At 36.2% G+C, this 16,566-nt stretch overlaps 1 protein-coding gene across 2 annotated transcripts in view; it reads left to right on the forward strand.

Moving 5' to 3' along the window:
- Nucleotides 1–1,541: 1,541 nt before the first annotated feature.
- The window catches only part of LOC106677389 (serine/threonine-protein phosphatase 6 regulatory ankyrin repeat subunit A-like), a 25,871-nt gene continuing 10,846 nt past the window's right edge, over nucleotides 1,542–16,566 (forward strand). Inside the window, exon 1 of one of the 2 annotated variants that reach the window (XM_014415294.3) lies at nucleotides 1,542–1,660. In XM_014415294.3, coding sequence (XP_014270780.1) covers nucleotides 1,604–1,660 — 57 coding nt within the window. In that variant the 5' untranslated portion in view covers nucleotides 1,542–1,603. Of the gene's footprint in view, nucleotides 1,661–7,450; nucleotides 8,510–16,566 lie in introns of those variants that run through there. The other variant, XM_067047147.1, reaches the window with a different exon arrangement.

Consider the following 16,566-nt stretch of genomic DNA (forward strand, 5'->3'; position numbering starts at 1 on the left):
TCCAATACTTTTAATTATAATTCTTAAAAGAAAATCCAGAAACAACAGTGTTTAAGTAAAAATAAAAAAATGTGTGATGCGCACACTGAACCTGAATTTGTTATTGTTAAAGTTTTCTTTGTTTTATACTTTTCTAAATTCAAATTCTTTTGTTACCATTTTTAGTTTCCAATACTTTTAATTATAATTTTCAAAAGAAAAACCAGAAACAACAGTGTTTATGTAAAAATAAAAAAATGTGTGATTCGCACACTGACCTGAAGTTGTTATTCTTAAAGTTTTCTCAGTTTTTTACTTTCTTAAATTGAAATCTTTTAATACCTTTTTTAGTTTCCATTACTTTTAATTATAATTCTTAAATGAAAATCCAGAAACAACAGTGTTCATGTAAAAATAAACAAATGTGTGATGCCCATACTAAATATGATTTTCTGATTCTTAAAATTTATTTGGAGTTTGTTAAAAATTCCAGTGCAGCAGAATTAAAAAATAAAATACATTAAAAGTATAATTAAAATATACTTACTAAATGCTAAATATACAACAGCTCTGATGAATGATTAATAAATGATATTGCTTCGTGATTAATACTTATTTTTTAATAATACCTTTTGTTTATTATGAGATAAAATCACTACAATAAACTATTAAAAGAGCGCCAATAAAATAATAGAATTCACAAAACAATTAGCAAAGGAAAATGTTTTCAGATATTGAAAAAAAATATATTAACAATAAAATTAGCACAAGATGGACAAATAGACACAACTGCAATGATGCAATCCTATATCATCTCTTAAACCACACACGAGACTAAAACAAACAACAGCATAAGATGAAATCAGTAAAAACATTAGTCTAGTAGATAAAAGTATATAAAAGAAATAAAAAAATAAAATCTGCGAAATATTAAAAAAAAAATTTCCGAATTGATTGATAAATAAATATTAATTTGTAAGAGTTAACTAAAATAAAGTAACCGATGCAAAACTTTGTCGCTATAGAGGGAGGAGTTATCGTGTGCAATAGCTTAGTAATACATTCTTTCAGAGTGGGAGGAAACGACGAAATAAACGACTAACCAATGATTTAAAAAAGTTCTAAAAAAATTCGTATTATAGTATATCACATGGATCTGATGTGATATCCCTGTTTCGTTAGAAATGATCCTTGAAATTTATATAATTTAGTTCTAAAAACAATAACCCATTTTGTCGACAAAGACTTTCAATATTGTAAAAAGAAAAATGTTCCTTACGTTTTGAAAATTCCCACAGTACTATTTTTCAAAATAAATTTCAAGGTATTGTATTTGACCATTGATGTTCAGAATGTTGCAACAGGATAAGGTCGATTATTTCCTCCTACATTATCATTTGAAAAAAAAAATGTAGAAATGAAGATCGTGACTTTGCAGTCCTTGATGATATATCATCTGCAATAAACAGCCAGATAATGATCTATCTGCTATATGATCATCGCAATAATGATTATAAATAACGACTCTCGCCTCTCCGTCCTTGATATATTCCAAGTTGTAAAACCTGTGGGCTCATTGTAGTCCAGTGTTCTCCTGGGAATTCATCTTGTTCTTCTCTTAGCCATGTTCCTCTCTCTGATCTATTTATCTTTCTTCACAGTAAATCACTTCGCTCTGTCTGTAAGTACATATCAAATGTCTTTGTTTATACACTAGTACCTTCTATCCTCATTAGAACGTGGAGTACGTTACGTTTATTTTTTAGCATTCGTTTATTTAGAATCAAAATGAACAAGAAAATGAAACTCAAATACCTTGTACTAGTGCAAAAAAATTTATTAATGTTTTGAAATTAGATCATAAAATGCATTAGATGAATAATTAAAAATAGTCACATAAATTACATTTTATGTACACTTTTACTGTTAAGTAGTTTTAAAATATCATAGTTGCAGAAAACAAATTCTAAAAAAAATTGAAATTAATAAATGGATAATAATAGAATAAATAGAGAATAAAAGGAAATATAGCAGTTATTATTGCAGAACGTTCTGAAAGTTATTGTTTCGAATTTTAGGAAATATAAAAGTACATCCATAAATTTAAATTATGAATGGAGATATTTTCATAAAGACTTAGGTAATTGAAATTTACTGATCTTATATAAACATTTTATTTACTAAGAAAATAAATTAATAAAAAAAAAAACTAGGTGATTGTTTTTAGTATGGCTTTCCAATGTTGCCATTAATAAACATTTTATGAAAACATTTATTCTGAGCCTTTATTTATTTAAAAAAAGAATGGTATACCTTTTTATAGTTTAAAATCCGGTTCCGAAATTGTTATTAATTTTATTCATTAAACCTGAGAATAGAAGTTTTATTTATTATTTTAAAAATAAAGTGATAACTACTATAAAACACTTTTGTTTTCAAAACTTTATGAAAGAATATTAATTTAAAAGATAACTCGACAAGAATTGAACAGCTTTAAAAAAAAATCCAAATTGCCATTTCGGGATGAATTAAAATACGTGCATTAAAATGATATATTAATAAATATTCTGAAGTGATTAAAGTTAGGTGATTAAAGTATATATTTTTTAAACAGCAAGAAGCAGGGTTTTTGGTTAGTACAAAAATGTCAAAAAAAAAATAATAATACGTATTTCTATTTTTTTTTCAAAGATCACTTTAGAAATAATTCAATTTTAATTCAAAGGGCAGTAACAACAAACGCTTTATTCAAAATTGTATTCATTTTTTAAATTTTCGGGTGAAGAATAGCTATAGTTGAATCTAACAGCTAATATTGTTAATGGTAATGAGCTAAACATCCTTTTTTAATTCAAGATCAAATTAAGTTTAGAATGTTTGAACAAATTTAAAAAATTACAATTTCAATGATTTTCAATTTTCTTTTAACGAAAATAAAAATTAATTTGTACTTGAGACACTTTTAAAATAAAAATTAATGGTGTGTTTGAGTCTCTGCTAACATTTTTGTTTTTGTGATGATTCAAATGAGTAGTGCATGATGGTACTGACAGTTCCTCTGGTCTTCTTCGACCAGTATCCAGTATCGGATTAAGTTATTTATTTATACGGATTAGCTATTTATTTATACGTTGCCACGGTCATTTTAGTATATACGGTTGTCAATCAATTTACCTCCTCACAATTAATTAATTTGAATTCAATTTTGATTTACATATTTCTTTTTAAAGAATTGACTATTTTCAATTAATTTGAAATATCAAATAGTTTATGATTAGTACAGTCGCAATCTTAATAATTAACTTTATAAATAATATTTTGTTTGCTTATCACATCGATTTTATTCCATTTTAGTTATAGATAGGGTCATACAGTTTTTTGTTTATATATAAATCATATTTTGAATTTACTTTTTAATTTCGTTATTCCAATTTAGGTATACATTGAATTGAAAATAATTATTTTATTATTTATTTATTATTTTTCTGGATACCGTTTTATACCAATTTTAATATGGTTATTACTTTATATCAGTCTTCATCTTTAAAAAATACTACGATAAATTTCTGATGAATGTTAAAAACGTATTAATTAACTCCTTGCCTAGTTGTTTATTAGAGAGTGCTGCCAATTCACTCGAACAAAAAATACCCGTTTTACCCGACGAATAACCGCCACTTTATCCATTCTTGGAGAATCGTTATAACTGTAACTGTATGATCGTTACAGTCATGATTGTACAATAGCACTAGTGCTGGTGTAACAGTTGATGGTTCAAATAATGCCAGTGAAGCAATTGCCACGCTAACTATCACATTGTATACAATGAAACATCGTATAGTTTCTGTTATTGTGACAAAAGTGTTGGGCATTACTATGGTGTAGCTATTTGATAGTTAGAATTATGACAGCATTCACTGTCACGATAGTTTTACTGTCATGACAATAATGTAGAACTGGCTCTAATGTGATCGTTAATAGTAAAAGCAACGTCAGTTGACTAATATTCGCATCGTCGGTGATATGTATAAGCCTTGACAGTGAATAGTCACAACGTATCAACCGTACCAAATGTATTTGCGATAGACGGGAAAACGTTATTCCTATATATTCGTCCATAAACTTAAAATTGTATCTGTTGAATCACAGGGAGTGTTGACTTACACCACCTCTTTATTGACTTCCGACAGGCTTATAATAGTGTAGACAGAGAGAAATTGTTAAAGGCATTGCAGTCACTGAGAATACCTAGCAATTTAATAAGATTAACAAAGATGACCCTGGAAATCACTAGTTGCAAGATGAAAAATCGGGTTGGCATCTCTAATAGCTTTAGGGTTAACAGTGGCTTAAGACAAGGAGATCCATTATCACCAGTACTATTCAACCTCGCCCTAGATGTTGCCATTAGAAGAATAAGGACAAACCCGGGTGGCACCATTTACAATAGGCTCACACAACACATGGCTTATGCGGATGATGTAGTCATCACAGGGAGAACCAAAACAGCACTAGCCGGTGCTGTAGAAGAATTGAAGAGAGCAGTATAGGATTTAGGACTTAATATAAATAGTGAAAAGACGAAATATATGAAAACCTCTGACAGACCGGGGAGAGGAGAGAGATATTGTGGATGTGGGGGAAAATATGTTTCACAACTGCAGTACTTTCAAGTACCTGGGAGGAGTTGTGACGGAGAACAATAATTTAGAAGAAGAAATCAAGGGCAGAATGGTACCAGGAACCAGATGTTTCTATGCCCTGCAAAAAGCTCTCCGATACAAAAGTCTTTCCCGGAAATTCCCAAAGCTTTTGTTGTACAAAACAATAATTAGGTCAGTGGTAATCTATGGCAGTGAGACCTGAACTCTAACCAAGGAAAATAGAAAAGCTCTACTGGTTTAGGAGAGAAGAGTCCTGAGAAAGATCTTTGGAGCCGTTAAAAAGGAGCACAGGTGGAGAATCAGAAGCAATGACGAAATAAAGAAATTGTATAGAGAGCCTGATATCCTCTGTGCTATTAAGAAGAGCAGGATAAGATGGTTGGGACATGTAGAAAGGATGAAGCCCTGCAGGCTACCTAAAAGAATGCTAAAAAAAAAAGGAAAAGGGGCAGACCCAGACGCCTGTGGCTGGATAATTTAGAGGATGATTTCAGAGGAATGGGAATTGAAAATTGGAGACCGCAATGCATGGGAAAGAATGGTGGCAGAGGCCCAGGTTCTACAAGGACTGTAGCGCCCAACAGTGAGTGAGTGAATCGCAGGTCGAAGAGCAGGTTTCTTAGCTCCCCACACTTGTTCTGGAGTTGTAACAACAGACTTTCACGGTGACCTGTTCAAAAGATAAGCAGCACAGTTTACAGCTTTCGCCCATAAAACGGTTGAGAGTCCTGACTCTATCAGTAGACATCTTGCACAACCGAATTTGTCAACATTTCAGAGCTTCTACAGAGGTGGCAAGACTACCACTGTCCAGAAAAAAATTCAGAATTATCCGAGGATCGTGTAGAAAATGCTGCAAACAGCGACGTATATGCACCCTTGTTGGGAGTGTTTCAACTACTCTTACTAGTTCCGGGTGAAGAACAGTTCTTGGCAATGTGTCCGTAACCGTTACACTGAAAACAGCGAGGACCTATAAAAGCTTATTATCGGCTTTTTCTTGCTCATATTTCTTCATTTTCTGAATTCTCTTTCACTGAACGGAACCTCCTTTGGAACTACGATCGTACAAAGCGGAATTTGAATTGTCACAATTATTATTTTTTAAGCTTGATTTTACAATGGAAAGGTCCTGCAATAGTTTTGTTTTAACCGAATCGGCGGGTACTACCGTGCCCGAACACCCAATGCCCATAATCATGGGTTCAAAATGGCTTGGTAATCCGGCATGAAGGATTGTTCCAACTATTCTTCACTCACTGTGAGACCAACTGACGTTAACTTATGCGCGGTTGTAATTATCCGGTTCATAATTCTTCTACTGAACTACAGTCTTTTAGTTTTGTAGTAATGAGAATACGAAGAAGTCCAACTCGTCTTGTCAATCCATCGTCCTGAAAATCTTTCGATAGGTTCTCCTATGCTTGGTTGGCGGTAGTTGTATTTTGAACGTGAATATAATTCACCGGTTCAACCAATAAGATTAACTTGGAACGACATTTCGTGCCTTTCTTTTTTTCGGGATCCGTTTATGTTTTTATACATTACCACAGCTCCAAACCTTCTAGTTAGGCTTGCTCAGCAAATATCCACGTGTCGAAATTTTCTCGTACCTATAGACGTTCCCTGGCAGCGACTGGTGCTGAGACATGGCGGATTCGCAAAACGATCAATAAAAATTTGGACGAAACTCACGAATTTACAGTCACTGGGCCCATAACCGGTTGAATCTAAAATTCTATAGTTTAGGGCAAAAGATAACACAGGTCATGGAGTTATTACAATATTTATTGAACACAGTAACAACACGCAACAGAACAATAGAAGAGACTAACTCGTATATACAATGTGTGAGGTTATACATGAAAAGTGGTCAAGACAGTGTTGCCACAGATCCACAAATAAATTATCTAACAGTATCAGCCCTGGGCCCAAAATATAAATCCGACCGGAGCCTCAAAAAACACTCGGCCCAAAGCCCAAAAATTATATTCATCCCATGCCTCAAGAATAAATCAATCCCGAACTCCTAAAAGAAATTCTATATCTACATCAAAAATTCAATATCTAACGGAAAATAATAACTTGTTAGAAACAGAAAAAGTCTAATGATTAACTAAAAAACTAGTCGAAGGACTAGCGCGACACTGTACTAGCACACCTATTTCTGATATTAAGGTATTAATCAAAGGTAAGGGGGGGGGGAGGGGGTAATAATCAATAAACCTCTTCCTGACATTATTTTTTTAGTCATCAATTTTATTATTTTTTAAAAAATGTCTGGGAACTTAAATTTATTTATTAGTTATAACAAAAACATCCATATAGTCTGAACACGTTTTTATCATCATTACACTCCTACGTTTCAGCCATTCCGGCCATTTTCAAGGATATATCAAATTCAAATTTTTAATTATATTTTATTCATTATGAATTAATTCCTAAAACATTATTAAAAAATACATTTCTTGCCTAATCAACACTATCACAGCCAAAAATTGGTTATCACGCAGGCCATAATGGCTTTGCCAATTTTTATCATTAGTCAATTACCTATAAATCTTCTTTTTTTTTTTTTTTAATATTCATTTATTGCTATTTACAACTGTACATTATAATACATTTAGTAAATCTGATCTAAGTTAAATTGGAGGCGTGTAGAGAAACTACCCATTGGTAGCGCTCTAATTAGCTGGACTCGAGGCCATCTTCTTTTCAGGCGCCCCGGAGGATTATCAGGAATGGAAGAGGATGAAAGATTAGAAACTAGGAGGTTTGAGTGGTTAGAGAGTTTATAATGGAAGGAGTGATATCTGGTTCGGGCTAGATCGGTTACAAAGGGAACATTAAGGTCTTTATGTATGATTATATTTGTGACAAAGTAAGGAGCATTAAGGATTTTACGAACCATTGGTAGCACTCAAATGACATTTTACATTAGCTGGTCTCGTGGCCATCTGCTTTTCAGGCACCTCGGAGGATTGCCAGGAATGGAAGAAGATGCAAGATTAGAAACTAGGGGATTTGAGTGGTTGGAGAGTTTATAATGGAAGGAGTGATATCTGGTTAAATCTTCTTAAATTAGGAAAGAATATGCACGATTAAATTAATTTTTATCAAAATGTGCCAATTTTGCTATTATTTCCAAAGTTACACTTATTACAACAATTAGTTTACAATTCCTGTTTCACCTTATCACTATATCATCACTAATGAGTAACCTGTATCAACATCCCAGGTTTGCTACATCTATTACCAGGTCATATATCCAATTAATTACTATAATTAGTCAATTATTATATTGTCAATCGTTGTGATAATATTTAACAAAGACTAATTAGGGTAATTTGTTGGACTGACCTGGGCAGAATAGCCTGCAAGAAGTATTTTTAAATGATTTAGTTCTAAAATAGTACTAAGATTGCCCCTGAGGATGGTCTAATTGGCCGAAACGTTGGACTTAAAAATTGAATAAATATGTTCTGAGACTAAAATGGATAAAATTTTATTTATTTAAACAATATTAACCAGACTCAAGAAAGTGTTAAGATTATAAATAAAAATTATGCTTAATTTTGGATACATGTTCAACCAATGCTGTTTTATCTGCGTCTTGATCCTTATTTTTTATATCATTGTGAAAATATAATGAGGATATGGCAAACCTGGGATGTTGAGGTAGGTTACCGTGATACTGTTAAAATAATAGGTAATTTAGCACATTCTGATGAAAATTAAGGTAATTCTGCATATTGTTTCCTAAATGAAGAAATTTTATAGGTAATTGAGTAATGATAAAAATGGACAAAGGCATAATGGCAGCAATAATCTAATAACCAATTTCTGGCTGTAATAGTATGATTAAGGTAAGAAATGTATACTTTCCTTGTAAATAATTATAAATAGTATTTGAGTTTTATTAGTGTTTAATTTAGTTATATTTAGTTTTATTTTATTATTTTAATTAGATTTAGTTATTTGAAAAGAAAAATGTAATTATATTTGTGTGCTATAATGAGTAATAGAGACAGTTGCTAAGGGCTGATAATTGTCGCTAAGAGGTTGGGTAGCAACGGGCTGACCATCTTAGTTTTTTAGAGCAGTTCCGGCTTAGTGGCCGTTATAGCATCTAAGCAGCCCTGTCTGCCCTTATAATTTAATGGTTTGGACATTTTTAGTGAGTTAACCGTCATTACGGTTCGAAACCAGACCTTTTCTGTGTCTCGACTTTAATATGAGTTCCGGCTAATTGGTGGCCGTGGTAGCGTCTAAGCAGCCCTGTCTGCGTTTGATTGATGATATTTTATTTTTAAGAGCTAGGGGCGAGGTTTTAGATATTACGCTGGCCTCAAGCAGGATTAAAAGTCTTTGTAAAGACTGGAGGGTCACCTCAAACATAATACTGTCTGACCATAGGTTGATCTCATTTAAGATTATAGCTGAGAAACCTCTACTCACAATGAAGAGAAATACAGACTAGGGTCTCTTCAGATAGAGGCTGGAAGGCGACTCACCCTATGCGGTGGAAAGACTTTCCAGATCACAGCTATACATTGAATCTAGCCTACTTGAAAGAATGGTTATATCAGCCTACAAAGAGGCTTGTCCATTGAAAAGGGAGCCTAGTAAAAAAGGCAGATGGTGGTTAATCGAATTGACTAAACTACAAAAAGACACAAGAAAAGCCTATAATAAAGCTTATAAAACAAAGTTAGAGACGGACTGGAATGTATATCGGACTGTCTCCAATAAGTATAAAAGAGAATTAAGAAGACATAAACTAGATGGCTGGCGCAAGTTCTGCAGCAACATAGATAACACGCAGGAAGCCACTCGTTTAATGAAGTTATTAGGAAGATTGCTTCTTGTCCATTGGGTCAACATCCACTAGGTGCATTAAGGAAACCAGATGGGAAGTGGACCTCTAGTTTAGATGAAACTTTGTATTTAATGGACACACACTTTCCAGGTTGCCAGCACAGAACAATAGACAACCTCTCAGACATGGAGTCTTTTAGAGAGGCTAATGAAGAGGAGTGGTTATTAGCGGAGCTTAGCGTTACGGACTGGGCCATTAAGTGGTAGAGCCTTATAAGGCCCCAGAAACGGCCGGTATTCTCCCATGTATGCTCAAGAAAGGCCTTAATATCCTACTTCCCCGGATTAGGGCACTTCTTACAGCCTCTCTAGCATTAGGATATATACCAGAGGCTTGGAGGAAATCACTTATAGCTTTCATTCCTAAGATTGGGAAGGAGAACTATAGTGTCACTAAAGCATATCGACCCATTAGTTTATCCTCCTTCCTCTATAAGATCCTGGAGAAGTTGGTGGCAGTTTTCCTCCCTAGCGTACCGGAGAAGTCTTTCTAAGTATTGGTAGGGTGGATCTAAGCTATGAGGGACATAAACAGATCCTACTAACAATTTAATTTTATTAATACCAACCTTGATGTTTAGTACCATGTTCGTGGTGTCTTTGGTACTAAGCTGTGGGAGAGGCAGCACCTGAAGGTCCTAGGAGACCCAGATGCAAGTACTCGGGTTGTCTCACATGGGTTTGGGCGGATTATCCTTCCGCCTATACCCCCTAATCCTCTAATAGTCCCTCTATAACAGTAAGGTTCTTGGATTAGTACGAGGGTCGATTTGACCCCCGAAAGTGACTTGGCTAATTTTGCTGTAGCTGACTTATTGTGTTGAATATTAATTTGTCTTACCTTGATCATTGATGTGGCAGATGAGGAAATATAGGAAACGCTAGCACCTATTGGCGCTTCCCTTCCTTTGCTCCTCCTGTGGGGGGTGGCTGCTCTTTGTTGAATTGACCGGCGCCCTCCATACGGTCAGTCGAACCAACTCATATCTCAGCCGCCAGTCATTAGCTTCCAATCAGGCGATCGTGTTACTCGGTAGCTTGAATATTGTTCTAAGGTGGTCTGGATCGCCTTCCGCAACCACAAACTGCCACTAATCAGTTCCTATCTGTTTCTCGTTTTGGTACTCGAGAAGATCAATCTGGACCAATCCGCCGGGTTTGATCACCTCGGCACCCAACCCAATAACAATTTTAATGGGCCATAGATCCTTGGCGGACCGCTTCACCAGAAACCTTCGGTTTGTGGGAGGTACCCATTCGAGAAGCCAGTCTCTCGTCTCTTCATTAGAAAATGTGAGGAGAAACCAACCTGGATCAGCCTGGAGTCCGGAGTTGTCGAACGCCAGTGGTCTCCGCCTAGGACGTGGCTCATTCATCCTCATCTCGATCTCAGAGATGAGGAGCCTTCGAATAATTAGGAGTTCCTCCTAAATTTATAAAACATTAAGTCTCAAATAATTAACCCTATAACAAAGAAGGATCAGACAAAAATTCAAATAGGACCTTCATCTTAAGTAATAATGTTGGTAAACAATATAAATTTTCTCTGAATTCTTCAAAATATGGTATTCTAAACAAAAACCGTTGCATGAAATGAAATTAATGGAAAATCTTTCTAATGTAGAAATCCAAATAATATTATTAACCTTATAAATTTAGGGGATAATGTGAATCTCTTCCAAATGACATCTAAAAAAGTTATGATGATCACTGATTTAAAAATTATATTTACAAGTATGGATACTAGTGAAAACTACAAAAACAGTTTGGAAAATAATATAATTCGAAAAATGGGTAATTTTATATTTAAAAAAGGTCAGTCAATATATCATGAAATGAAGGCGTGTGTCTAACATACCAAAATTGTATTTCATATTAGCATTGATATGGAATGCATATAGCAGTGAATGAAATGGTTTTCATTTACTACAAAATAAGTATCGATCTATTCAAACAATTAAGTACACATAGAAAATATTTGATTTATTCCTTTATTAATCTCTACTTTTTTTGAAACATAGATTTGATTTTAGCTGTGGCGTCTGATCTATCTTTTGAAATGTACTGTAATTTTTGTAAGTTTTTATCAATTTAGGCATTGATGACATATCGAATGGAAAAAAAAATATTAGGTAAAATTTAGTCTTACAGTCTGATTCACTATCAGAATTCCTAAAACCTATGAACTCATTTCATTGGAAATTGTAGAATTAAGTGTCATGTAGAAGGATTTAAGAAGGTTCCATGCTTCTCTGTAATGACAGACCAAATGCAATGAAATAGACCAGCGAGTTTAACGGTTAAATATGTATAACTTACGAGCACTTGGACTGAAAGGCTTGAAAAAAAAGGAAAAGAGGGAACAGAATTAAACCGCACGCTTACTAGAAAGATACTACTTTATTATCTCTATGATGCTACTTATAGACATTATTGAGGTTTATTTACATGGGGAGTTAGAATTAGAGTTGTATACAGGCCTTGTCCAACCGTAACTCCCCCCTACTAGTTTATGAACATGCCTCATATACTCCAAAAAGATAACCACAACAAAACACAAAAAAAAAAAACCTATACACAAAAACGAAAACTAAAAAAATACACTTTTCATAAACTAAAATTAAAACTTGAACTATTTAAAAACTAATAAAACTTGTCACTCCGTTCTTCTTACCATAAAACTTAGAAACACAAACGATAAAACCTTTGTATGAAAACAAAAATTAAAACTTTCACATAGATGAGAAAACTCCAGATTCTATTGATTATTCATTATGGGGAACTTGAGTTGTTCTATGTGGACCGTCCTTCGTTTTTTGGGTTCTTTAATACTCTCTATTGTTACTATATTATGCTCTCTAATAGTAATCACCCTGAATGGCCCCTCATATCTTTGCGGCTCCTTACTCCTGTTAGACCTCTGTCCCTATACCAATTATCCCCACAATGTCACGTACACCCTCGCTATACGCACCACGCCTTTGGCATTCTCCTTTTCGATTCTCTTTCTCACCATGTCCCACGTTTTTCTCAGTGCCATCCCGTTACCGACGATCTCCTCTCCGTCAATCACCGTGTTTCTATAATCGCGTTTGCGCCCTCGAAGTCCGAACAGAATTTCGAATGGGGCGAATCCCGTTACCGTATGCACGGAGTGGTTATAGGCTGCTATAGCTCTTATCATAGCCTCGTCAGGTTCCAGGGCCTTATCTAGCTGTTACACCCGCAAGTGATCGCTTAACGTACCGTGGAGCCTCTCTATACCCCCTGCTCTTAGGGAATTCTGGGGTGTTTAGATGCCACCTTACCACCAAAGCCTTCATTTCTTCTCTGACGTTGGCGTTATAGAACTCCCGTCCCGCATCAGACGATATCCTTTCCGGTACTCCATAGAGCTGGAACCATAAACGCAGCGCTCCCAATACCGCCTCGGCCGATCTTTCTCGAATCTGATGTACCATGGCCACTCCAGGGGAAAGAGTCGATAATTCGACTAACGGTGTGTTCGCCGTCGGTGTCTCCTCTTGTGTCACCTTGGGTCGGTCGTATTTGGTGCTGAGGCACACCTCACAGTTCCCGATTATCTCCTGAATCGTTTTCCCCTATCAAGCCTCGGTGATTGGTCTTCCCTTGGTGATATGCCAAGGTGACCTCCCTCTGTAGATCTGTCCTGAACGGTTTCCACCATTTTTATGCAACAAACGAAGTTTCGATCCATTCCGATTTTCTCCAATCTCCAGAGGCGTCTAATCTTCTCCCAAACAACTCCATTCCCGACGTATAGATGGTATGTTCGCCCCGGTTTGGATGCATCTTTCAGCGCCCGGCAAATCTCATCATTCCTGACACCCGGTGCCGACCAAATAGTGGTGATCGGGGTCTTTCCGTAATAAGCGAAGTCCATCTTCATGGATCCGGAAGTTCTTGTCTTCCAAATTATTTGGTGTGATTTATCGTTCACCACCTCCTCTAGCTCTTCCACCTCCGTTGGTTTTCCCTCGGTGGAGCTTTCGTTCTCGGATGATGGCTCATGGTCGTTACCCGTCGTGCTTTGCGTTTCTTCTTCCCCTGGCGTCCATTCTTGCAAAAACTGTCTCGCCTCTCCTGACGTCTGTGGTTGTTTCTCGTCTATTGCATTTACGGTGATAGCCAGTCAGCGACTACATGTTCTTTTCCTGGTAAGTATGGAGTGAGTACTCTTTAAGCTTCCCAACCCATTGAAGCGGTCTGTGATCTGTAAGTACCCGGAATTTCCTCCCGAAAACATAGGGGTGAAAATGTTTTACCCCCCACACAACACCTAACAGTTCTCGCTCAAGTGCGCTGTACCTTGTCTCTGCATCAGTTAACCACCTGCTAGCGTACGCCACCGGTCGCTCTCCACTCCCGCAATCCTGCGACAGTACCGCCCCCAACGCGTTCTCACTTCGTCCGTGGTGATAATAAATGTACGTTCCAAGTCCGGGAATGCCAACACCGGTTCCTTCTGAAGCGCCTCCATACATTTTCTAATGTTTACCACCATATCGGGCATCACCTGTACCCTATTTTCCTTTTTCAGAAGGTTGTTGATGGGTACCAGATACCTGGCCATCGCCGGGACGAATCGTCTATAGCAATTCAGAGCGTCCAACAATCTCCTGATTCCCGAACAACCGTTGGAATCGCCATTTTCCTGATCTCTTCTACCTTATTTTCGTCTGGCCTGACTCCCTGTTCCGATATTGTGTGTCCTAAAAAATTTATCGTATTTCTACCCAATATTGATTTTTCGCACGATAACATTGACCCAAATTTCCGGACCTGTTCGAACACCTTGCGCAAGTGGGACACATGTTCTTCCTCCGTTTTGCTAAAAACGAGGTCGTCCATGTATACCTGGCACAAGGACTCGTCGATTCTCCGTAAGAATTCGTCCATCAATCGTTGGAACGTAATTGGGGCATTCTTCAGTCCGAAGGGCATCTTCGTAAATTCGTAATGCCCCCTTTCGAATGTAAAAGCTGTCTTGTGCTGATCCTCCGGGTGCATCTTGATTTGATGATAGCGGGCCTTCAGATTTAAAGTACTAAAGATCGTTGCCCCACCCAGTCTATCTAAGATATCTTCTAGTCGTGGTATCGGGTATCTCTCGTCTACCGTGTTCTCATTAATGCCCCGGTAATCAATTACTAACCTATATTTTTCTCCATTGTCTCCCGGTGTTCTCTTCTTCCGCACTGCCCATAGGGGGCTGTTTTATGGAGAGGTACTATCTACGATGATACTCTGTTTTTTTTAGATTATCTAACTCTTCCCGAATATGCTGTCTATGCGCATGTGGATACCTCCTCTCTTTTACGTAAGTAATTTTATCTTGTTTCAGGGGATTTGGTGCATTGTTTGTCCGGTCGCCCCCAGTAACTCTCCCTCCTTGAAGAAAATATCTGCATATTTGTCCTTTATTTCCTGTCTCCAATTCCTCCCCCCTCCTTGGATCGCACCTATCCGTTTGGTTTCCCCCATTCGAAGCTCGCGACACCAATACCTCCTCTTCCCCAACCGAATCCTCCACAGGACCTTGTTATTCCTACTCCCCGCACTTGGCTTCCCTAATTGATCGCAAGCTATAATAGCCTGATATTCACGGGGCATTTTCTCCACGATATGAACTCTCAATACCCCTTCTTCGATCCCCCATTCCATAAATCAATGTCCGCCTCCCATTCTACTCTACAGGGCCCACCCAGGATGATTAATTGACAATGACATACCTGAACATCCATCTGGAGTTTCCTCTCACCGCCGCTCAGCTTACTCAGCGCCTCCCGGCACAGGATGGTGTTGGAGCTCCCCGTGTCCACGAGGCATCTCACGTCGCTCACCTTGAGTATAGGCAGACCGCTGATTTCTCCTTTGATATTGAAAACCTCTAATGTGCGGTGGCCCCTCCCCTGGCACCCACCTCAACTCTCTTGCCTTGATCTCCTTCCCTCACTTACTCGGCGCCATCTGCTGCTTGATGGTTTATTGCTCCGTCCTCACAAAAAAAAAATCACGGATGAGAGAACAGTAAAAAAAATATGTTCAATCGGTAAAGTTTTTATAAAAAAGATTTTGATTAAAAAAAAAATTAAGATTTAGAAGAAGAAAAAAAAAATCTTCATTCAGTGAAAAATATTCAATCAGTTTCCGGGTCTCGGCACCACTTACGAGCACTAGGACTGAAAGGCTTGAAGAGAAAGGAAAAGAGGGAACAGAATTAAACCGCACGCTTACTAGAAAGATACTATTTTATTATCTCTGTGATGCTCCTTATAAACATTATTGAGGTTTATTTACATGGCGAGTTAGGATTAGAGTTGTATACAGGCTTTGTCCAATCATAACTTATATATAGATATATACATAACTTAACTATAACCGTTCTGAATAAATCGACAATAAAAAAACGAAAATAGATACACGATGTTCAGAAATTGATGACATTTTCGATACTAATTTTTATTGTTTCTTTTTTTTTTTAATATCTCATATTCAGAATATTTTGTTAGTAATTGAATATCTTAATTCATCATAATATTTTGAATTTCATTTAACATATTATTGTTCTTGACAAGACGAACGTGTTATATTGGAACTCAAGTTCTCCATTAGCTCTGATTATGTAAAGAAGACTGCCTACTAAACAACTCAATAATTCTAAATTAGAAAACAATTGAGCTCATTTTCATTTATTATTGAATTAAAGAATATATTTTATTTGGACATTTTTTTTTACTTCATAGAAATTAGTAGTTCAATATTTTTTTTCTTTGATATTCCAGCTTCTCAACAACTCTTTTGATGAAAAAAAATCATTGTTAAAGTCATTGTAAAACTGAAAAAAAATATTTGAACTCAAATCACTAAATTTGCGTATATACTTTTCTAAAACCTAATTCCTTAAAACATTTTGACAACTGTTGATTATTTAATAATTCCCTTTTGAAAACAAACTATTCAATAAATCTTTGTATCTTCTAGCCCAATGTACCAGGTCATTCAAAAAGTCCTGTCGTTTTTT

Source organism: Halyomorpha halys, unplaced genomic scaffold (assembly GCF_000696795.3).
Source record: "Halyomorpha halys isolate HHAL.00 unplaced genomic scaffold, Hhal_1.1 Scaffold97.1, whole genome shotgun sequence".
Taxonomy (NCBI): domain Eukaryota; kingdom Metazoa; phylum Arthropoda; class Insecta; order Hemiptera; family Pentatomidae; genus Halyomorpha; species Halyomorpha halys.